Here is a 24,246-nt window from a genome sequence, read left to right as displayed (position 1 = left end):
TGCCAGCTGCAGATAGTTTCTGTGATTGTGTGATGTTTGGAATCTTAGGACTTTTCAGAGGGTATAAAAATGCTAAGGCTCCAAGAGGCAGTGTCAGTTGATAGTTGGTTGCTGGCTGCTATTAGTTGTGGTTTGTTAAGTAGTCACATGCAAAGAAGAAATCTGATATCCTGACAGCAAAAATCAAACTTGCCTCATAGACCTCCAAACCCCTAATCACCAGGAAGGAGTCCAGTGATAACATTGCCCCCTTTCTCCTCTATCCTTTTTTTCTCCTATCTAGTGCTAGAGGGTTGAAAGGGTAGAAAAAAGAAGAACCCAAAAAGTCTAGGGACACACCATGATTGAGTTGACTTCATTATAGAGATGTAAGGTGATTTGATATGTGTAAATCAGTAAATGTAATACATCATAAAAAGAGCCTCAGAAGACAGAGAAATGACTGGGGTCAGGTGAGCCCATACCCTAATTGAGTAACACCAACCATCACAAAACAACGGGGAATTTCAGTGCTTCTATTAGGGACAGGGGTGTCGGGTTGGCTAGTTTTGGTATGAGGAGTCTGTAGGCAAGCAGTCTCAGACTGTAAACATCCAAGAGCAGGATGCTCAGTCCCAGGCTTACACACCTATCATTCCTAAACACTCATCCTTGCAAACATTATCAACAGTCACACTTAGACCAGAGGGAGACTTTGCCAACTCCATTGCTGACCCAGAGAGGGAAGGCTTTGCCAGGTTCCCATGGCCATGGCGCACTGATACTTGACAGGGCCACACCCATGTTAATAACACACATCCGCTGTCCGCTTAGGGTTTCATCTGATCGTTACACAGTCACTCAGCCCTTCCTCTATTCCCCAAATAGATTATACAGCCATTTGCCAAAAGCAATCTACAGATTCAAAATATCATCCCAATAAAAATTCCAGTGTTCTTTATCACAGAAATAGAAAAAAAGGCACCTTTAAGTTCATGTGGAAGCACAAAAAATACTGGATGGCTAGAACAGTCCTAAACAAAGAACAGTGCTGTGTTTCCTCTGAGAGGCACCAGCAGCTGACTGACAGATAGAGAAACCCACAGCCACAGTGGAGGGAGCCTGAGGACGCTCGTGGGGGAATAGGAGGAGCGGGGCTGGGAGGAAACTGAAGGAGATGGGAACTCCACGGGAAGACCAACAGAGTCCGCTAACCTGAATCCTTGGGGCTCTCAGAGTCTGAACTCCAACCAAAGAGCATACACAGACTAGACCTAGGCATCCCCCACAGATGCAGAGATGTGCAGCTTGGTCTTCACGTGGGCCCCGAACAACTGGCGTGGAAGCTATCCCAAAAGCTGTTCTCTGTAGGTGGGATATGTTCTTCCAGCTGGGCTGCCTTTTTCTTTTATTGAAAATAATTTTTTCATACAATGCATTCTGATTATAATTCCCCTCCCCCAACTCCTCCCAGATCCCCCACCCCTCCAGTCCAAATCCACACAAACAGGCATGTAAAAATAATAAGATAAAAACAAACTAATTGGGATAGCACAAAACAAACGAAAACAGAAGAGCCTAAGAAAAAGCCCAAAAACACACATACAGACTCAGGCACGCAAACATTTGCACACAGATGATTCCCATAAGAACGCAGAACCAGAAGCCATATACACAAAGGACCTGTGAGAGGTTGCAGTGAGGGGCTGGAGCCCTGACAAAGCATGAGACTAAGAAACTCCAAAACTACCATTGAGTTGATTTTGTGTTACTCGTGGGCATGGAGCCTGCCCTTGAGAGTAGTTTGTATGCCACATGGACTCTTATGTAAAAGTTAAAATCCTAGTAGATTACATACAGAAGCTAAAATGTGAGGCCCCCTCAAAATAAAGATAAAAATCTGAAGGAAAAGCAACTCTGAGCTTTAATTCTAGAATTAGCCAGGATACCAAACTAGAGGTTGGGAAAGGGAACCTTTGCAGATCTGAGATCTGGGCCAGGAGGGATGTCAAGTGCCTGCTGTGCAGCTGCTCAGGAGCTGGAGCAGGAGGATCACTTGAACCAGGAGTTGGAGGCCTCATAGATGACGAAGTAAGAATGTATTTAGAATAAATTAAAATTTTAAAACGGAAAAAAGAAATGCAAGATCAAAAAAACTATGGACAGTTCAGTTTGATCCTTAGAATTCATGTTTAAAAAACAGAAAGTCAGTCATGGCACTGGTAATCCAGTGCTGGGGAGGGAGACGGTGGATCCTGGGGCTCACAGTGAACTGGCCCTGTACAAAATGTGGAGAAGCAATTGAGGAAGATGACCAATGTTGATCTCTGCCCTCCACATGCATGTATGCGCACACAGAGAGACAGACAGACAGACAGACTTACCTCCTGTAACTCTTCTTAAGGTACTACTAGATAATGTGCCATGTGAAAGGATGGGAGAAATGTGAGAACCCAGATAATAGTAAAAAGAACTTCAAGGTGAAACTGAACCGGCAGAGAGACCATAGGAGATTAAGTCAGAAGGAATCAAAGGGCATTTCAGGAAACTTGGATTGATAGAACACCCGCTGTATTGAATGTGGATCTAAACAACGAGTGGCAATGTAAGGGTAATGTGACAACAAGGACATGGGAAGCAAAGCAAATGAGAGAGAAAAGGAACTGTTATCAGCACTAAGTAATGAACAGCTTCACTGTATTAAGTAAGTGGAAGTGATAAAGGCCAAAATATCATCTGTGGGTAAAATCAGTCTACAATTCTTGAAAACGAAAAATGGAGAGAAATATGAGCATTTGCTCTGAAAATATAAGATAAAAAGCAAAATAATTGGCATTTGGAAATGACTGGTTCTGGAATTTAAAAACAGAAGGCACAAAGGACCTCCCATTGGATTTTTTATTATATTTTTGGTTGTGAACCTGTCTTGTTAATGATTGAGCCATCTCTCCAGCCCTCCATTGTTTTTTCTAAACATTTATAAACTAGGCATAATTTGTAACACACATATAAATCTACTTTAAAAGAACCTCTCCCAGGTCCATGCTAACAGACATCTTTTTCCTCCTAGCATTGAGTATTGGTTCCGCTGCATGGATGTGGATGGAGATGGTGTACTCTCCATGTATGAACTCGAGTACTTCTATGAGGAGCAGTGTGAACGGATGGAAGCCATGGGCATTGAGCCCTTGCCGTTTCATGATCTGCTGTGCCAGATGCTTGACTTGGTGAAGCCAGCTAATGATGGTAAGGCCAATGGAACGGCAGTGTGCACTGTTCATCCTTAAACAGAGTGACACAGAGTTCTGCAGTTCTGATGTATTTAGTATTCTGGAGTTGCCTTTACAGACTTCCCAACTACAGAAGAATTTACTTTCTCTCTTTGACTATTAATGTCAAATCCACTATTTAAGAAATAGAACTTTCCATAAAGAAAAGAAATGATTAATGACTCAGAGGTGTTGGGAGGTAGGAATGACTTCTTGAAGAAACTATAGTTCTTTGCTTGGGGCTAAGGGGAATAATGTTATAGTGTTGATGGTTATACATCATGAGTGTACTTTAAAGCCACTGGCATATACAAGTTAAAAATTACTTGCCTTTTTAAAGATGTGATTTATAATAAAATGGACATATACTTTTCAACATCAGTGAGTTTTTTCTTTTGTCAAAAGAGCTGCTGGTGAGATTTACTAGGTATGTTTGTCTTTCCATAGGCAGAATAACTCTGCGAGATTTGAAGAGGTGCAGAATGGCTCACATCTTCTACGACACTTTCTTTAACCTGGAGAAGTACTTGGACCATGAACAAAGAGATCCTTTTGCAGTCCAGAAGGTAACAGCATACATTGAAATTGAGCTCTCAGAGCCGGAGTACCAAAAGCTATATGCTGCATATTAAATGGCCTGTGCATATAGGACTCTGTATTAAAGAGATAACGTCTAAAGTACTTGATCAAACATGAAGAGACAATAAGGTCTGAAGCAGAAGGGAGGGAGAGGAAAGGGACTTTCTGAGCTCAGGCCCAGCCTGATCTACCTAGCAGGTTCCAGGACAGCCCGAGCTGCTGTGCACAAAGACCTTGCCTCCAAATAAAGACTGACTAAGACCACATCTCATCCCACAAGCAGGCTGGCAGTTCGGGCTCTCCATTGCTATCTGTAGTATAGTATAGTGGGCTATACTGATTGCTGTAGGGTCGCAAACATTAAAAGTTAGTTTCAAAAAAGTAGTTTTGAAAAAATATCAGCTACACTGACCTTGGTTTAATTATGCTATGCACTTCCAAGGTAGTGTGGTAAATAGATTTACCCTTCTAAGTAACAATAGAACTCCATAACAGACAACTTCAGATAATGTAACACTTTTTTCAAGTGTTAATTATTCCTGTATATAGGAATAAATGTTATTCTGCATGAGAGTAGAAACAAGCTCCTTTGTCATGAGCAAACATGTTAGACCATCAATAAACCTGAATGGAAAGAGAACAGGATCTCCAACATGCAGGCACGCACACCCACTCGGACCACGTGGGCACACACACAAAGCACACATTTCTTTTCCCTTCTAAGAATCATGGAACTGGAGAGATGCTCAGAGCTTAAAAGCCCTTCTGCTCTTGCAGAGGATGTAGGTTCAGTTCCCAGCATCCACAGAGTGCCTCGCAGCTGTCCAACTCCAGTGTCCCTTCCTGACTTCTGCAAATGCTAAAATTGTACGATTCACAAATCAATCTTTTTATTAAAGAGAGAATTGTGACCAAAAGCATGTAAGCTGTTTTGCATACATAACTTTGTAATTTCAGGGGCAGATTACTATGGGGATGTTGCCTTAGCCCTTCTTTTACTATACTGGAAATAATTTTCAGATACGTTTCAGCAAAATTGCCTTATGATATTTACACCATAAATATACCTACTTCCAACGTCTGCCTCTGTTCTAATCCCTCCTCCTATCAGGATGTTGAAAATGAGGGCCCCGAGCCCTCTGACTGGGACAGGTTTGCTGCTGAGGAGTACGAGGCTCTGGTGACTGAGGAATCTGCCCAAGTTCAGCTCCAGGAAGGGTGAGTGCATCTCTGAGTCCCACAGGGCTCTACCAGGGCTGCCGGTGTCAGACATACAACTACCATTAAAAAGTCCTTCTCTATGTCCTCCACTTTTAAATAAGATGAAAGAAATGTGTGCCTTCTCGTTCTTACCTTGGGTGAGCGTGTTCCCAATGGGCTGTATTCGAGGTAGGCTTCTTGCTCCTCGCGGAGTTCCTGACACTCTTTGTCTCACTGCCTTCAATAATGCACACCTTTCACGGAGTCCAGGATCACTGAGCACAGCTCTGCAGTAGTCAGTCACCCCGGCTACAGACTTGGGCCTCCCTAAATAATAAAGGAAGCATGTGTTGAACGAACCCTTATCAGGAAGTCAAAGGGAAATTCCATGTGGATCATGCTAAGAAAGAAAGCTGTCCAAATATTTTACTACTTGGGACATTTCAGCAACTGTATCATTTATTGGTTATTCTATTACTTTCTATGACTTCTTTAGAAATTCTTTCTAATTTTTTTCTTAGTCCTTGCTGGGAATACAAACATGTTACACTACATCTAATGTATGAGACTTACAGAGCTCAGAATTCAGGTCTTCATATTGCAGGGGAAACGCCATTTTCTTAACAACTCGTTATGTTTATAGTTTTGTAATATTGTACTGTACATATCATTTATGTATACTGTAATATATTACTTTATACTCTTCTAGTTGATATTATATTTTTAACATTTCACTGTTACAAAATTACGGTGTTTGCAGAATCATCCACTATACATGTCATTTAATATAGGATGAATTCTTAGAACACAGCAAGTAGAAAAATGTACCCAAACTAGGTGGTTGTCAAGAGTCTACAAAGAGGTAAAAGGATCTTACAGAAACCAGGCTATGATAGATTCAGACCCTCAAATTAAGCAACAGTTTCCATGAGGCAAAAAATAGAGCTTTGTGAAAGGGCCCTGGCAGAATCTAGAATTTGCCAAACTAGGAAACTCACCTGAGAACGAGCCACTAGAAGCCCACGTGCAACGCCGTCCATCTCCTCAGCAGCTGGTGACGGCACCTCTCGACTTCCAGAAGCAGGGAGCTCCCTGATTTGTCCATCAGGTCAGCCTCCTGGAGCACAGAGAAAAAGGATAAACAGGAAATAGCCAGTCCATTAGGTGATGTGATAGTCCTCCAGGAGGTCGGGCCTTGTGCAGCCTTTCCCTAAGGTCCCACCCCCCTCCCCTCCGCACCCCTAACCCCACTGTCAAGGGCAGAGACTGACCTTGGTCTTGCGGTCCTCCACCCTGAGGCACTCCAGCACCGGGATGAGAATATGTCACTATACCTAGACCACTGTGTCTTCAGGATCTTTTTAAATCTGGAGATTTTTATTTATTTAGCCAAAAAACTAAGGTTTCATATATGAAGTTCTTTTTTAATAAAAGATGGCCTGAGTAGGCAAGGTCAGAAGCCAAATATATCCAGGGGATGCTAATAATAACTGATGACAGTTGTGGGTTGTCACCTGACTGGAATGCAGCAATGATTAAAGGTCTGATTGGCCTCTTCTGTGGGGTAGTTTTGTTTGTTTTCCACTATTTTAAAAAATTATTTATTTACATTCCAAATGTTGCCCTCCCTTCTCGATCCCTCCTCCCTGAGTTCTTCACCCCATCTCCCCTCCCCTTTGCTTCTGAGATGTGTACCACACCCACCCACCCACCCCCAGCTCCCACCCACCCACCCCCAGCTCCCACCCACCAGCATCCCCTTCCCTGTGGTATCAAGTTTCTACGGGATTAAGGGCAGCCAATCCCACTGAGGTCAGACAAGGCAGTGCTCTGCTACTAATGTGCCTGTGACCACTGACCAGCCCATGCTTGACCTTTAGTTGGTGGCTTAGTTTCCAGGAGCTCTGAGGGAGCCCAGGTGAGTTACACTCATGTTCTTCCCAGGAGGTTGCAATCCCCTTCAGCTCCTTCAGTTCTTCCCCTAACTCAGCCTCAGTGCAGTAGTTGGCTGTAAGTAACAGTGTCTCTCAGAGGCAGCTCCTGTCTGCGAGCACAACATGGCATCAGTAATAGTGTCAGGGCTTGATGCCTGCGCATAAAATGGATCCCAAGTTGGGCGGGTCATTCGATGGCCTTTCCTTCAGTCTTTTGTCCTTTTTTGTCCCTGCCTTTCCTTTAGACAGGAACAATCCCCCTACCCCCCCCCCGTGTCAAAAATGTTGAGGATGTGTGGGTAGCTTCATCCCTCACCCGTGAGCCATGTCTGTCACTGGAGGAAGCCTCCTCAGGCTCCATCCCCACTGTGGGGCAATTTGGCTAAGCTCACACCACCACTGAGTTCTGGAAGCCTCTCACATCCCAGGTATCTGGGGCTTTCTAGAGGTTCCCACACCCCTTACCCCACAGTGCTGCATATTTCCATTCATTCTCCTGGCCCTCTGGGCTTCTCTAGCTCCTCCCATACCTGATCCTGCCCCCTTTTCCCCTGCACCTCTGGTCTCCTACCTGCTTTCCTCCCTCCTTCTGCCTCCTGTGATTATTTTGTTCCCTCTTCTAAGTGGAATTGAAGCATCCACACTTGTGCCTTCCTTCTTGTTAAACTTCATATGGTCTGTGTGTTGTATCATGGGTATTCTGTACTTTTTGGGTAATATCCACTTATCAGTGAGTACACCATGCATGTCCTTTTGGGTCTGGGTTACCTTGCTCACGATGATATTTTCTAGTTCATCCTTAAGCCTGCAAAATTCATGATATTCTCATTTTTAATAGCTGAATAGTATTCCTTTGTGTAAATGAACCACATTTTCTGTATCCATTCTTCGGTTGAGGGACATCTGAGTTGTTTCCAGCTTCTGGCTATTACAAATAAGGCTGCTATGAACATAGTGGAGCACGTGTCCTTGTTATATGTTGGGGCATCTTTTGGGTATATGCCCAGTAGTGGTATCACTGGGTCATCAGGTAGAACTATTTTGAATTTTCTGAGAACCCACCAGATTGATTTCCAGTTTGCAATCCCACCAGCAATAGAGGAGTGTTCCTCTTTCTCCACGTCCTTGCCAGCATCTGCTATCATCTGAGTTTTTGATCTTAGCCATTGTGACTGGTCTGAGGTAGAATCTCAGGGTCATTTTGATTTGCATTTCCCTGATGAATAAGGATGATAAACATTTAAGTGCTTCTTGGCCATTTGAGATTTCTGTGCCGAGATCTCTCTGTTTAGCTCTGTACCTCATTTGTTAGTTGGGGTATTTGGTTTCTTGGAGTCTGACTTCTTGAGTACTTTATATATTTTGGATATTAGCCCTCTATCAGAAGTATGGTTAGTGACGGTCTTCTATTGGTTTCCTTTGCCTTACAGAAACTTTTCAGTTTCATGAGGTCCCATTTGTCAATTGTTGATTAGAGCCTGAGCCACTGGTGATCTGTTGAGGAAATTCCCCCTGTACTCATGTGTTCAGGGCGCTTTACCACTTTCTCTTCTATTAGATTCAGTGTATCTAGTTTTATGTAGAGGTCCTTGGTCCACGTGGACTTGATCTTTGTACAAGGTCATAAATATGGATCAATTTGTATTCTTCCACATGCAAACTGCCAGTTAGACCTGCATCATTTCTTGAAGATGCTTCCTTTTTTCCACTAGATGGTTTTGGCTTCTTTGTCAAAGACGAAGTGTCCATAGTGTGTGAGTTTACTTCTTGGTCTCCAATTCTATTACACTGATTGACCTGTCTGTCTGTCTCTGTACCAATACCATGTAGTTTTTACTATTGCTCTATATTACAGCTTGAGGTCATGGATGATGATTCCCCCAGAAGTAGAAATAGTTCAAACTCAGGGTTGAAATCAACCAATTAGAAAGATAAAAAGAATCAACAAAACCAAGAACTGATTCTTTGAGAAAATCAACAAGATAGAAAAACCCATAACCAGACTACCTAAAGATCACAGAGATAGTATCCAAATTAACAAAATCAGACATGAAAAGGGAGACCTAACAACAGAAACTGAGGAAATTCAAAAAATCATCAGGTATTATTACAAAAGCTATACTGGACAAAACTGGAAAATCTAGATGAAATGGATGATTTTCTAGACAGATACCACATGTCAAAGTTAAATCAAGAGCAGGTAAACTATCTAACAGTCCCACAACCCCTAAGGAACCAGAAGCAGTCAAAGCCCAGGGTCAGATGGTTTTAGAGCAGAATTCTACCAGACCTTCAAAAGAGTGCTAGTACAGTACTCCTCAAACTATTCCACAAAATAGAAACAGAAGGAACACTACTCAATTCATTCTATGAAACCTCCGTTACTCTGATACCTAAATCACACAAAGACCCCAAAAAGAAAGAGAATCAGAAAGGAAGAAGTCAAGGTATCACTATTTGCAGATACATTAAGCGACCCCAAAAATTCTACCAGAGAACTCCTACAGATAATAAACAACTTCAGCAAAGTGGCTGGATATAAAATTAACAAATCAGTAGCCTTTATATAAATGATAAACAGGCTGAAAAATAAATTAGGGAAACAACACCCTTCACAATAGCCACAAATAATATAAAATATCTTGCTGTAACTCTAACCAAGCAAGGGAAAGATCTATATGACAAGAACTTCAAGTCTCTGAAGAAAGAAAGGGAAGACCTCAGAAGAGGAAAAGATCTCCCTCGTTCATGAATTGGTAGGATTAGCATAGTAAAAGCGGCCGTCTTACACACTCATCTTACACAAAAGCATCTACACACTCAATGAAATTCCCATGAAAATTCCAATACAATTCTTCACAGACATGGAAAGAGCAATTCTCAGCTTCATATGGAAAAACAAAAAGCCAAAGATAGCGAAAACAATTCTCAACATAAAATCACTCTCCCTGTTTTCCACTTTTGAAAAACAAAAGTTACCAGGGCTCTGTTCTGAGCACTGACGTGGTTGCTCACTACTGTATGTAACACCAATTTCAGGGGAGCCAATACCCTCTTCTGGCCTTCCAAGGACCCTGCATACATGGAGTACACAAACATATACAAAGTTAAACACCCATACATACAAAATAATTTTAAAAAAAATTTTTGAGACAAGGTTTCTCTGTGTAGCCCTGGTAAAATTTTTAATTAAAAACACGTCACAAGACAAGGGAGGGAGGTGTAAATAAGCCTTGCCCCAGTTGCCTTACAGCAGTGTCCCAAATAATAAATAATAAGAATTAAATCACTTTAAATATAAAAATAAGCCTAACCAAATACAACAGAGGTTCTCAAACTATGGGGCAAAACTCCTTTGGTGGTTGAATGACCTTTTTCACACAGGGTCACCTACAACCCATTGAAAAGTACAGATATTTACATTACAATACATAACAGTAATAAAATTATAAAGTAACAATGAAAATAATTTTATGGTTGGGATCCCCACAACATGAAGAACTCTGTTTAGGGATCACAGCATTAGGAAGGTTGAGAACCACTGAACTAAAAAGGTAGAAAATAAAATACAATCTGATAGAAAACATACTGTAAGGAAAATTAGGATAAAGAGAAATTTTGTGTAAATCTCAGCAGTAACAATTGAAAGAAGACACAGAAAATACATATGTAAGTTTTATTAGCACATCTTAGCAGACACCCTACAAAGCTTCCAAGACAACTAGAAGGAGAGCTAATGTTAAACACCCAGAATAGTAAAGCCAAACTCAAAATAGTTTCATTCAGTTACAAACATACACACAACAGCATAGACCATGCAGCATAAACTAATGATGTCATAATCAAAGCAAATGTTTTTAGAACGGTGAATGAAAAAGGCTAGAGTTTCTTATTAAAATGATTCAGTTATGGAATAATGACTACCACCAAAACATTTTAATAATTTAAAAGCACTTTTTATAAAGCTGTCATGATATTATTAGACTCTAGAGACAAAAAAAAAAATCAGAGGTGGGGAATGAATACTATTATTTATAGACACTGTAAAGTAGTTCCTAATTAAAAAAGAAAAATTCCTGAATTTTGTTCATAAGGCATTAACAGAATACATATTAGGATACAAACAGAGCATCCAAAAAATAACAGGACAGACTAGCTTCTGATTGAGAGGGGACTGGATGCATCCTGCAGTCTTCAGCTCCCTCACCCCGTGAGGAAGAGTCCCAGCTGGTGGTTGCTTATGCCTGGACCCCAGCACCCAAGAGACCAAGCCGTAATCATGAATTGCGAACAGCCGGAACACATAGCAAGACTCTAGCAATGGAAGATGATAATTAAACATAAAACAAAAAACAGAACCACCTAAAAGAAGAGAAGCTTTAGGTGGACACTAAAAGACGGTGAGCAGACAGGATGAGAAGGGAGGAGCACATAGCTCTTTGTAACAGAATACAAAGGGTAATTGTTACAGAAACGGGAGCAGATTTTACTGATCCCTACCTCAACTGACTAGAACCTAGAAACAAGGAGGACGCGAGAAGCAGCGTTCACAGAGGTCAAACTGTATATATCCCATGCTATCCCTAAAAGAAAAACGAAAGTGAAGACTATGGGAACATGGAAGAGAAAAAACAGCCACCCAGACACTTAGGAGCACAGACAGATCAACCACCTTTTCAACCCTCTTCCCCTTCCTAGGCAACCAGTCAGGCAGAGACAACAGTTTGTTCCCAACTACAAAGAAAAACGAACACACACCAGACAGTTGAAAAATACCAACAAAATACAATATGAGGACATTCACTGTGGAAAGAAGTTAATACAGAGATCAGAACAAGGCATCAAAATGAGTGTTCAGAAGAATGAAAAAATGTACCCTTAAGAAGTATAGTTAGTGTCTTAGAAATGGGGAAGTTCTTTTATTGTTGGTTTTTTGTTTTGGTTTGTTTTGGTTTTTGGTTTTTAACAGTTCCTATTCTGTGGTTAGTTTTTTTTGTTTTTGTTTTACTGTGGGAGCACACATAACTATAATGGTCCCTATGCTCTGGTGCACATCTGGAGATCAAAGATCAACTTTTAGATATGATTCTTGACACCTTGTAGGATCCTCAGATAACACCCAGGCTGGAAGGCTTGGAAGTAGGTGGCGCTTACCACTGAGCCATCTCAGACCCAGAAAGTCCATGTTTTTAATAAAAAGTACAGCATGGCACTGAATGGAATGAGCGTGGCTGAAAACATTATTTGTTATTTTTATTGAAATGCTAGGGTTTAAAAACACCTGTGGAAAACAACAGAAATAATTTCTAGAATTTTAGCCAGTGAAGTAAATAAAGGATACATAGGAGCAAGAATCAGCATTTTTTCTCTGTCCTGGTTACAAGTGTCAGATCTTGTAGATTCTGTTACAACTACGTGGCAGATGCATATAATATATAAGCAAATGTGTGTCATTGTATTCCAATAGAACTTTAAAATAAACTGGGGGTGAGAGACAGTTCAGTGGTTAAGAGACTGCTCTTCCAGAGGTTCTGAGTTCAAATCTCAGCAACCACATGGTGGCTCACAACCATCTGTAATGGGATCTGATGCCCTCTTCTGGTGTGTCTGAAGACAGCTACAGTGTACTTATATGTAATAAATAAATAAATCCTTAAAAATAAAGTCAGAAGCACTAACTGCATAGTGTTCCATATCGTAAAATATTCCTGTGACTTTTCTTCAACATTAAAAACGGTAAAAGTACTCTTAGCTCATGGGTTATACCAAAACAGGTATGAAGAAGAGTTGGCTTATACAGTTTGTCAGCCCCTACATAAGCATAAATTTACCACACAAAATAATAAAAAAAAAACTGAAAATCTTTAGTAAGAAAAATACATTGCCCACAAAGTGGATGCAAAAAGAAATTAAGCAGTATTGTTTTAATCACTTTCCTCCATTCTGGGATCAAATACCTTACAAAAACAACTTACGGAATGAAGGGCTCACTTTGGCTCATAGCTCCAAGTGCTTTCGTCCATCATGGCAGCAGAAGCCAAAGGCAGCCATAACCCTGAGTCCCTAGCCAGGAAGCAGAAATGACTGCTGCTGCTCAGCTAGCCACATGCATACATACGTACATACACACACACATGCATGCATACATATGTACATACATACATCATACATACATGCATGCATGCATACATACATACATACATACATACATACATACATACATACATGCATGCATGCATCTCCCTCCATGCCTAGAGACGTGTGTTCCTTCAAGCTGACAGTCAAGCCTAGCGTCATGAATGCCCTTCAGGTGCTGACAGTAGGGTCCGGCACTGGAGAGAGCACTCGCTGTTCCTTCAGATGAGCCGGGTTCAGCTCCCAGCACCGACGTGGAGCTCACAACTGTCTGTAATCCCAGTGGAACCAATGTGTTTTTCTGGCCTCCAAGGGCATTATACACAGTAGTACACTTAGATATAAGCAAAACGAACAAAAATAAATAAATCATTTTTAGAAGAAAACTTTGAATTCAGAATTCTGGATCTTTTCAAAGTGTGAGGTTTAAATAACATATTTGGAGTTCATTTACACAAAAATTTACTTCTTACAGAGAACAAATCATGAAAGTAAATGGGACCTACATACAGTGAACAGTGAACTACTTTAAGCTATTGTGGGCTGAGGGGGAAGCTCAGTGGTGTATCATGTGCAAAGCCCTGAGATTAGTCCCCAGCAGCCCTCCACTCCCCAGAAAGGAAACTGTAATGAAATAAAAATATAGCAGTTTCCTGTTGCTGTGATAAAACATCATGACCAGAACAACTCCTAAAAAAGGGAGTTTAATTTGCCTTACGGTTACAGAGATCTAAGACTCTGTCATAGCAGGGAGGCATGCAGTCCAAGAGTTCAATGTGTGAGCCTCTGGGAGACAGTTCTCTTTCAAACCAGCACCTCTTAACTACACACAAACAATAAACAGTTGTTATAGCAGTTAATCCCCAGAAAATAAGAGGAAAAGAAAATCACTACAGTGACCAGAGCACATACCGCTCCTGCAGAAGACCGGCATTCACTTCTGTGCACGCATGCCAGGCAGTTCTGGCTGGCCTGGAACTGGCTATTTAGACCAGGCTGACCTTGAACTCAAAGATCCACCTGTTTCTGCTTCTCAAGTGCTGGTATTAACAGTATGCACCGCCAAGCCTGACTTACTCATTCTCATTCTCATTCTCTTATATTCATATTCTCTCTCTCTCTCTCTCTCTCTCTCTCTCTCTCTCTCTCTCTGTGTGTGTGTGTGTGTGTGTGTGTGTGTGTGTGTGTGTGTGTGTGTGTGTGTCATGGGCTGAAATTAACAGGTGTATGTGGTGAGCCACCCAGTGTGGGTGCTGAGATCCAACTCTGGTCCTCTAATAAGTAATGCAGTAAGCATTGTTAACCTCTGAGCCATCTCTCCAACCCATTTTTTAGCATTCCTCACACCCCAGATTTTTAAACCTGCTTTAAAGAAAGGGGGTGAGAGGATATCAGGTCTAAATGCTAATATGTTTGAGTAAACATAAGAGAAACTTAATATCAGTTAGAGATGAAATACAATTGAATCAAGCAAAAAATAAATTCTTTTTTGAATTGTGGTAGTACTAAGAGGGGTACCAGTGTGCTTGGAATGAAGGGGAGGCAGGGGTGCAGGTGAGGGAAGAGGAGGCAGGGATACAGGTGAGGGAAGAGGAGGCAGGGACACAGGTGAGGGAAGAGGAGGTAGGGGTGCAGGTGAGGGAAGAGGAGGCAGGAGCGAAGATGAGGGAAGAGGAGGCAGGGACACAGGTGAGGGAAGAGGAGGCAGGGGTGCAGGTGAGGGAAGAGGAGGCAGGGACACAGGTAAGGGAAGAGGAGGCAGGGGTGCAGGTGAGGGAAGAGGAGGCAGGGACAAGAGAGGGAAGAGGGGGTGGGGGTGCAGGAGAGGGAAGAGGAGGCAGGGGCGAAGAGGAGGGAAGAGGAGGCAGGGACACAGGTGAGGGAAGAGGAGGCAGGGGTGCAGGTGAGGGAAGAGGAGGCAGGGACACAGGTGAGGGAAGAGGAGGCAGGGGTGCAGGTGAGGGAAGAGGAGGCAGGGACACAGGTGAGGGAAGAGGAGGCAGGGACACAGGTGAGGGAAGAGGAGGCAGGGACGCAGGTAAAGGGTTACAAGAAGCAGTGCAGTCACCAGCTGTAGTGAAATTCAACCAGTACATATGAGACACTCTTGTCACAGACCTCTCATCTCCTGTGGTGGAAGATAAGGCTTACAGAGAACACATGTGGGTGCTGAGGTCTCTAGGGAAGGGAAGACAGCAGCCTGTACAGCAAGTGCTAGAATGTCAGCAAAGGAAAAGGAAGGCCTGTCACACAGGATTAACAACTGACTGACTGGTCCAAAACATGGGTCTGTGCCTAAAAATCCAAAGGCTATAACCTAGAGCTTCACCTCATGAAATACAGATAAGTCAGGGTGAATAAATGTCACACAGAAATTGCCAGATCCATATTAGAAAAAGGAAGAATGTTAAGAGGCTTAGACACTCAGCGCTGGCCCAGTCACCAGATGCACAGGTTACCTGACCCCACCAGCTCAGTTTCAGAAGCTCTTGGTGCCGCCTTGCAGAGCTTTTGTGAGAATCGGAGATATGTTCCATATTGGGGACAGTAGCTAGGGTTTTTGTGAGAATCGGAGATATGTTCCATGTTGGGAACAGTAGCTAGGGTTTTTGTGAGAATCGGAGATATGTTCCATGTTGGGAACAGTAGCTAGGACTACTCTTGGTAAAGCACACACACATGCAATTAGCAGTTAGGCTAAGCTCAAATCCTTGTTCCACTAGTGTGATCCCAGGTTTCCAAGCCACAGTACCCCTCCACAATGATGCCTCTGCAACACCAAGCTATTCTGAGATTTAAAGAAGACAATGTGTAGCCAGGCGGTGTTGGCACTCAGGAGGCAGATACAGGCAGATCTCTGAGTTTAATCCCAGCTTGGTCTACAGAGTAGCTTCCAGGGGACTACACTGAGAAAACCCTGTCTTGAAACACCAAACACAAAACAAACAAACAAAAAAGACAATGTATATAAAGTCTACGAGCCTAGTTCTCTGTAATAAAAAGCAGTGGCTTTTTTCTTCTACAGCTTCTATGACCATGGCCATATTTCCCCAGCCTCTTCCAGTAGAGTTTAGTCAGCTGTAAGTAGCATTCATCACCCAGGCTGTTTGCTTCATTCCTAGAGCATAGGCCATGGCATCATTGATACAGTAGCTGTCTGTTTGTGTAACAGTGGATTGTGAGGCGGTCTGTGTAATATGTCTAACAGAGCCTGGCCTGTGAGTGGAAACAGATGGACTTACTCATCTTAGCACCGAACTGTAGGCTTCTCTAAGGCCAACAACCGTTTTTCTGTCTTGTAACTGTATCACCTGACAGACTGTTACGGAAGTGCCTCAGCAAATATTTACCATACAGCACAGACAGAGAGCAATAGTGTTCCTCCCAATCCCACCACAAACATGTCCTTACCAATCCTGGAACATAAAACCTTCCAAAAGCACTTAAAGTTCTTACACTCCTAACAAGTCATGGGCTTCCTTTTGTCACGATCTACCTCTTGGTTTGGTCACAGCCCATAAATGACTCTAGGCATGAGGCTGCAGACAAGGCAAGACAAGCATGGCCAGCTGACAGACTATCACAACAAAGGCCAGCATAAATTCAGCTCAGGAATGAACCCAGAAAGACCAGAGTCCCTAAAATAAGGAAAGGTTATACCATTGTTTATAATTAGCATCCTTATGGTTTACACAACAAAAAGCTAGAATCCCTGCACCCACACAGTAAGACAAGTGTTCCCAAAAGTGCCTGTAACCTGAGCTCTGAAGTAGGTGCTGGCTTCCAGCCTAGCTGAGGAAGCGGAGCCTCAGTTTCAGGAAGAAAGTGTCTCACAGAAAGATGTAGAACATAACACAAGAGAACACCAACACCCTTTTTGGTTTTCACATGCACAGGCATGGGCACCCAGACAGCTACACGTCTAAATTAAATATTTTTAATGTGCAGGTGTAGGGAGCACCCAGATGAGCCAGCGGGTAAGGCACACACACGCACGCGCGCACACACACACACACACACACTCTCTCTCTCTCTCTCTCTCTCTCTCTCTCTCTCTCTCTCTCTCTCTCTCTCTTAAAACACCTTTGCTCAAGCAATAGAGATAACTATTTGCAGTAACAATGTTACTAGCACTCAAAAATCGACTTTAATGCTTTAGAATGTTCCTGAAGCAGTAACTTGTCCATTTAGGTAGTTTATAGTGCAGACATAGTTGCATGCCCCTGTAATCCTAGGACTTGGGCATCTGAGGCAGGAACACCATGCATCTGAGGTGAGCCTGCAATATATAAGGAGACCTCATCTTTAAAAGTGGGGGTGGGAGGTTACATTGTTTTGAGTTTAAGGAGCTGGAAGGATGACTCAGCACTTGCTGTTCTTGCAGAGGACCCAGTCACTCATGCCTACATAGCCACTTACCGCCATCTAAAACTCCAGAGCCAGGGGATTTTGCACCCTCTTCTGGCCTCTGTGCACACATAGTAACAGGCAGACACAACACCCATTTAAAAGAGAAACAATTTGAACACTTTTCTATTGAGTGTTCTTAAGACAGGTCAACTTTCTGAGACAAGAAAGTGAGGTGGTAGACATTAGGAACTTTTATTGCATTTATGTGTATGTGTGCAAGCATGTGCATGTCATGACACACATGTGAGGTCAGAGGTCAGCCTATGCGTTCGTTCTTTCAGGCCAGCCATGGCTATTTAGTGGGACCTTTCTTAAGAGATAAGGCTAGAGATGTGGCTCAGTTGGGAGAGTGCTTGAGTGGCATGCACAAAGCTCCCAATTTCTAACCCCAGTATTATTGCATAAACTGTGTATGGTAGTGCCTGCCTGAATTCCAGTACTAAGAGCGTAGAAGTAGGAGGATCGGAGTTAGTGTGAGGTCTCATGGGCTATATGAAAGATCCTGTCTCAAGAAAGTAAAAATATAATTCACACTTCTACTTCTGGATGATAAAAGGTTCCCAAGAACTAGTGAACATTGTATTCTGTGTTTATACCATGTATGTCTGAGATTTCCCACAGCAAGCCCTGAGTCAAAATATTCTAGCCATTTGTTTCTGTAGATAATCAGAATTTCGGAAACTTGGCACAAACTACAACTCCCAGTCAACACCTGAAACTACATAGTCTTTTGTCACCATGTGTGTGCCAACAACGGCTCTGCAAGGTAGGGCAGGCAGTGTTTCCACCCCAGGGTTTACAGAACCAGCGTAATAGTGTTCCCCAAAAACTACATTATATGGAGTGAAAACTTCAGGAAAGATAGGTTCTTCAAAGCAGGGATAGTGCTGACAGAATTCTGAGCACTCCTGCCTTTATACTCTTGTACTAACAAGAATATAAAGTATAAAGAGTATAACTCTTTATAACTCTTGTATCCCTAAGAAAGCTGCTGATTTTATGCTTGGGAATACTGAACTGTGATCTGCTTTCATCCTGAGTCCCCTGCTCATTCAAAAACGGTTGAACAGATAATACCTCATAAAGCAATTGTCTTTATCAAGACAGGGTCTCCTATGTAGCCCTGACTGGCCTAGACCTCAGTAGACCCACCTGTTTCTGCTCAAGTACTGGGTGCGGTGTGGGGGTAGCAGAGAGGAGAGAATGCATACCTACAGGTACTTATGGGGGCCAAAGAGGCTGTCAAATCTGTAGGTGTTGGTACAGGTAGCCATGAGCCACCCAAAATGGGTAAACTTGGGTCCTCTGCAAGAGCAGTAAGCGCTAGTATCCATTGAGCTATATATAGCTCTGTAGCCTGCCATGAAGAATATTTTAAGTGACATCTCAGATAAACACATGGAACCCAATTTGCCAGAAGGACAGATATGTTGGTAACTGGAAAGCAGTGGCACTACACCCCAAGACTGTAATAAACATGTCTGGGTGTATATAGCAGTAGCAAGGGGTCCATGGCAGAAGTGAAACCAAGAAATCCAGTCCCTAGAAAACATCATCATTCAAGCAGAAAAGCAGAGTTCCCTAGTCAAACAGGAAGAAACAGCTGTGCCCATAGGGTACAGGGTGTGAGCAACTGGCTGGATTCAAAAAGGGAAGAAAAGGGCATTACTAGGACATGACTCGCTAATACAGAGAAAAGAGGTCAGCGTAGAGTGCGTTGACCTGTAAGTATACTATCGTCCTGGAAAAGTCATCTAGTAGGCAGCCAGATGTACAGGGGCTTTCAGTGTGTCCAGAGGCTGGGGTTGAACATGAGGTTTAGAAGCACACAGAAATGGTGTGGAAACATCAGAAAGACAAGGTGCCCCAGAATGCACATGAGTAGTCCACAGCCTACCTCACAATGCTGGCTGGGATCAGGCTACAACAACCCAGTTCTAAGCGAGATGACCATAAGGTAGCCTCTGGCACTGTCTAAGTTTAGTTCTGTCCTTAGACTATACTAACTTGATGCCCACAGGATCCTCAGTTGTCAGACGTATCTCCAGATACTGCCTGTTTCCACAGCACTAACCCAAAGGGCAGTTACTCAATCAGCCCTTTAACCCTTTTGTAGGCTTGCATGGCTGGCCTGAACTCAACAGTGTATACCAAGATATGCCCCTGCCTCCAGAGTGCTGGAATGTGGCTGGCACGGTGTTGGGGAAAGGGGGTTGTATTTATTTATAATCTTGCCCTCAATAGGTTTGTGTCACAAGCATGCTGAGGTAGGCCCTAGTACTTCTCTATGAAAACACGAGCTACATTTAGTAGTGTCTGGTGTATTAAGACCCTCATCACCTCCACTTGGTGGTGAGAGCTCACGAGGCAAAGATTTGAATGTAGAGTTAGGTAATATGTCCCAAGTCACAGACTGATCAGACCCAGATTAGAATCTGACTTTGTCTTGGCTCCAGAACCCACATTTTAACCCTTTGGCACCATTCCAGGCGGTCTCTACCAGGCCACTGAGCTAGGAGAGGCTGGCTCACGTCATTCAATCATTCCTATTGCATCCATCCAGCATTTGGCTCAAGCTCAGCGATTTGAATTCAAATATTTACTGAATTAGTGTTATCCCTTCTGACTTAAATATGCCTTTTTCTCACACTTGCACTAAGGTATTAAGACACTAGCAGCTTAGACACAACAAGTTAGAGACCAAGGGAAGGAAAATATCTTACTTTGAGAGAAATAAGCAGTCCTGATTTGTCGGTTAGAATTAACTTTGATACCACTCCATGCCTAGTAAGGAAAGCTTACCAGCACAGCTCCCTGCCGTGACATCCGCAGGACCCTTAAGGACCCTTAAGGACGGAGTAATGGAAACAAACATTAGGAATGTACTTGGGTTTCTGCAGTGAACAAGTTTAAGCATCACCTTGAGCAGAATCACAGGAAGTTTTTCTAAACATTAGGTGTAGACACTTTTTTAAAAAAATGTTTATAACCTTCTACTAAATTATGTTTGGGGGTTTTGGAGGAGGGACTGTTGGAATAATGGCTCAGTGGTGTCCACTTGTTGCCCTTGCAGAAGAACTGGAGTTTTAGATCCCAACACCCACATGGCGGCTCACAATCATTTGTAATCCAATTCCAAAGAATCCAATGCCCTCTTGTGATCTCCATGGGCATCGCACACATGGTCATGCATACATGCAGGCCATGCACTCATACACATGAAACAAACAGTTCAGGGGGCTGCGTATGTGGCTCCAAAATAAAGCACTTCTCTGGCAGGTCAAGCTCCTCAGCTACACCGGTGATGGCGAGCACTGTTAGCCCAGAGCATAATTCAGCCAATGACCTCGTGTGTTTTTCTAGGCTCAAGTTAGTATCAGAGTACTTAACTTGATACCTCAGGGCAGGCAAGCATCAGTCACAAGAGATAAACACTGAACCTGGGAGACACGGCATTTCAAAGCTATCAGTAGGCTTTAAAGGGAATTAAAATCCTAGTAAGAATTAGAATGGAGGAGAGTCCACAAGTGGACTTGACGTCCGCAACAGACGCACTTACACATCTGAACATGTCATTAGGGGCCAAGGAGAGACTGTCACACAAAGCTAGTGAATGATAACAAGCTCCCTGTAGAAACACCAGTGTAAACACTCAAAAAGCTTCAAACTCTGCTTTTCAACAAATCCTAACATGGACTTGAGTTAGGAAGCAGGGAGTTTTCTGCTCTGGTTGGTGCCCTCTACAGAGCAGCAGTTATATCCATGCTGGGTAATGGTCACTTTTCAAGCTAATCATCAAGTCTCTGCAGTGCTACACTGATGTGTACCCAAGTGTTTATAAACTAATTTTTTTAAGTCAACTAATTTTGCTTTGTCTTTTCAGCTCATTTGAAGACTATGAATCAGATGAGCCTGTGTCTCCCTCTGAACTTGGAAACAAGGGCAATAAAATCCTAACTTCAAGCCTTTCAGAGAAATGTGGAAAGCTCCAGTCAGTGGATGAAGAGTAGTTGCCATAACCTACACGGAAAGGATGGTGTGGAGAGATGTTCTAGTTGTACACTGCTTTGTAAAGAGTTTGGTTCCTCCGAGTGCACTAGAAATTAAAATGCTCTAAGTAGTTCAGCACAGGAGACCCCACCAGTTTGTTGCAAACGTGCAGCGCTCTTCCTTGGAAGTACCATACTGTCATCAGTCACCTTCCAAAGTCTGCAGTCAGCACTCTACACCCCTTGGTGTATGGAGGCTCTCTTGGAAATAAGGCCACACACAGTTCTCTGCACAGAAGCAGAAGCTGCCTCAGTACTGGCCAGCTTCTCTGGGGTACCTCAGGCTCCTACAGAACCTTTAAGAAAACTTCACTTGCAGAAAACTTGAGTCAAAAATTCTGGAACTTGAAAAAGGGCCTCTGGAACTGGCTTTACCCTGTAACAAAAGCACTGCCAAGCATCTCAGAAACTACTTATGTACTGGAGTTCAGGGCCTTCAACTTACCTGGCTTAACGTAACTTCACCATGGCCTGCCGAGCTGCTAAGTCACTTACATTCTCAGGTAACCAACCACTGGGCCCTGCCAGCCCTGCTGGCAGCTCCGGCAGCCTCTGCATCTGACTGTGGACCTTGTACAAAAACCTCATAAAATTTTTTCTGAAAATGAAGACAAGTACAGAATTTGGCACTACTTACATTTGCAGACAATTTTTAGATTATGTATTAATTGTATTAATCTACAAATCAATGACCTATCTTCATTTCTAACAGAAGGCTTACTTGAAGACTTAAGGAATGTGACATGCCATGGAAACTTCTCACTATACCTACTCCGTCCCCTCTCTTGAATACTAAATTAAGTCAAAAGTAAAAGGCACAAACTAAAGAACAGTATACCTTACTTCCTGTGGAAAATACCAGGTATATTTCATCCACCTCATTATTATCAACCTTGGAAGAAAAACAGTGGCTCTCACCCACAGTAGAAAGCCTTTTTTACTATAGTGGTGAATCCAGAATCCTACACTTTCCAACAGGCCACAATGCAGCTAACCCCTACAACATGCTTATTGTTACCCATTATACTGAAGGGAAAAAAAAACTAAAAAGGGTGGACATTTCTAAAATCAAAGCAGCTTTCTACTGTCCCTTTTTTTGTTTCAATTTTAAATGGTCAGAGTAGCCTTCCTTTTCTCTCCATCCTAGTTCTCTTCCTAATAGAAAGGCCAAGCAGTGAAATAAACCTTGGGTGATGGGAAGTCACACATGGAGGAAATGAGAATTTTAGACATATAATATCAACTAATACTAGAAATTTGCAAGCTGCAACCCCACCTGTCCCAAGATCCTCCAGTTCCCTAAGACTCAACTAATCTCCCTTATAACCATTATAGAAACTGAGAACTATTACAACTAGGAGTTAACCCAGATAATTAAAGCCTAGCAGTGACTAAATTGAGGAAACACTTTACAAAAAAAAAAAAAAAAGCACACGTTTGGTGGGGCATGCCTAAAATCTCAAGATTTAGGTAGTTAAGGCAGGAAACAAGAGAATGCATAATATATAGTAGCCTAAATAACACTTTGCTTTAACACCAGCACTCAAGGGACTGGGGTGAGGAGGATCGAGGGCTCAAAGTTTGAGGTCAGCACAGGCTACACAGTGAAACCTTGTCTTAAAAAGAATTATATGTTACCACCAATCCCATCCAAGTTTAGCAGGAAGAGGAAATGGGGGGGGGCAGTTTAAAGGATTTTATTAGCTGGGTAAAGTATTTTGAGTCTTACCTGAAAGCACAATCTAAAATCCAGCTTTACAATATCCTTCAAACAACAGAACACAGGGCCAAGCCAGTTGGACCTCACTAGCTGCACTGGTAGTGTGCAACCTGTACTTAATCTGTGGTGCTGGGAACTAAAGCCTAGAACCATCCACATGCCACGAAAGCACCCCACCACCACTGCACCTCAGCGGTTATAACTTATTCTGCTACCTTATTCCTCCGCCCTTTACTCAAACCCTTGCTTTTTACTTTGATCAAAACCCATCAGCACCATCCAGTTGGAGGAACTATTTAATTTGTGTCACCTGAATTAGACTTCCATCATAAACAAGTGCTTCACCCTGTTCCTTTCTTAGACATGAATGCAAGGAACTAGGTTAGTATGTATTTGACACTGTGGTAGAGATCAAGCTAAGTATACTCCTTACTACCAAACTGGAAATGTCAAATTGTGACAACAGCCCAGGGACCTTGGAAAAGAAGAATCTAAAGCAGTGGTTCTCAACACTCCTAATGCTGTGACCCTTTAATACAGTCCCTCACATTGTGGTGACCCCACCATAAAATTATTTGCTACTTCATAACTATAATTTTGCTATTATTAATCATGATGTAAATAGCTGATAATTCGTTATGCGGCCCCTGTGAAAGGGGTTTCGACCCAGAGGTTGAGAATCACTGAACTAATTATTTAATGAAAGGAAGGTTTCACAGCATAATTGCCAAGGTAATCAAACTAATAAAATTCTGTACATTTCCCTGTAACTACCTTATCTGTTACTATACTGTTCAAATGTTAAAGAAAAAAAGGAAGAAAGAAGATACCAAAACTAATTCATATATCATTTGCTTGGCTTTGAAAGTGTTTGAGTAGAGATGGTGCATGACTTGTTTTCCCGTTGCCAAACAAAATAAAGTCGTTATATGTATGAACTGTGTTCACTATACACTTTTGTGTTTTAGATA

At 42.5% G+C, this 24,246-nt stretch overlaps 1 protein-coding gene and 1 long non-coding RNA gene across 3 annotated transcripts in view; one reads left to right on the top strand and one right to left on the bottom strand.

Moving 5' to 3' along the window:
• Positions 1 to 22,955, top strand: part of Ppp2r3a (protein phosphatase 2 regulatory subunit B''alpha) — a 95,266-nt gene extending 72,311 nt beyond the window's left edge. For both annotated transcript variants that reach the window (XM_032910210.1, XM_032910211.1), the window contains exons 10-13: positions 3,050 to 3,225; positions 3,696 to 3,814; positions 4,939 to 5,045; positions 21,390 to 22,955. In XM_032910210.1, coding sequence (XP_032766101.1) covers positions 3,050 to 3,225; positions 3,696 to 3,814; positions 4,939 to 5,045; positions 21,390 to 21,516 — 529 coding nt within the window. In that variant the 3' untranslated portion in view covers positions 21,517 to 22,955. The remainder of the gene's footprint in view (positions 1 to 3,049; positions 3,226 to 3,695; positions 3,815 to 4,938; positions 5,046 to 21,389) is intronic.
• Positions 5,045 to 7,568, bottom strand: LOC116907254. The gene is made up of 3 exons (XR_004388814.1): positions 7,533 to 7,568; positions 6,026 to 6,144; positions 5,045 to 5,354 (listed from the first exon to the last, which is right to left on the bottom strand). It is a non-coding gene; the product is annotated as an uncharacterized LOC116907254 (long non-coding RNA).
• Positions 22,956 to 24,246: the final 1,291 nt, after the last annotated feature.

The sequence above is a fragment of the Rattus rattus genome, chromosome 8 (genome assembly GCF_011064425.1).
Source record: "Rattus rattus isolate New Zealand chromosome 8, Rrattus_CSIRO_v1, whole genome shotgun sequence".
NCBI lineage: Eukaryota > Metazoa > Chordata > Mammalia > Rodentia > Muridae > Rattus > Rattus rattus.
Note: the sequence above shows the minus strand (reverse complement) of the source record. Positions and strands in the feature narration are given on the sequence as shown.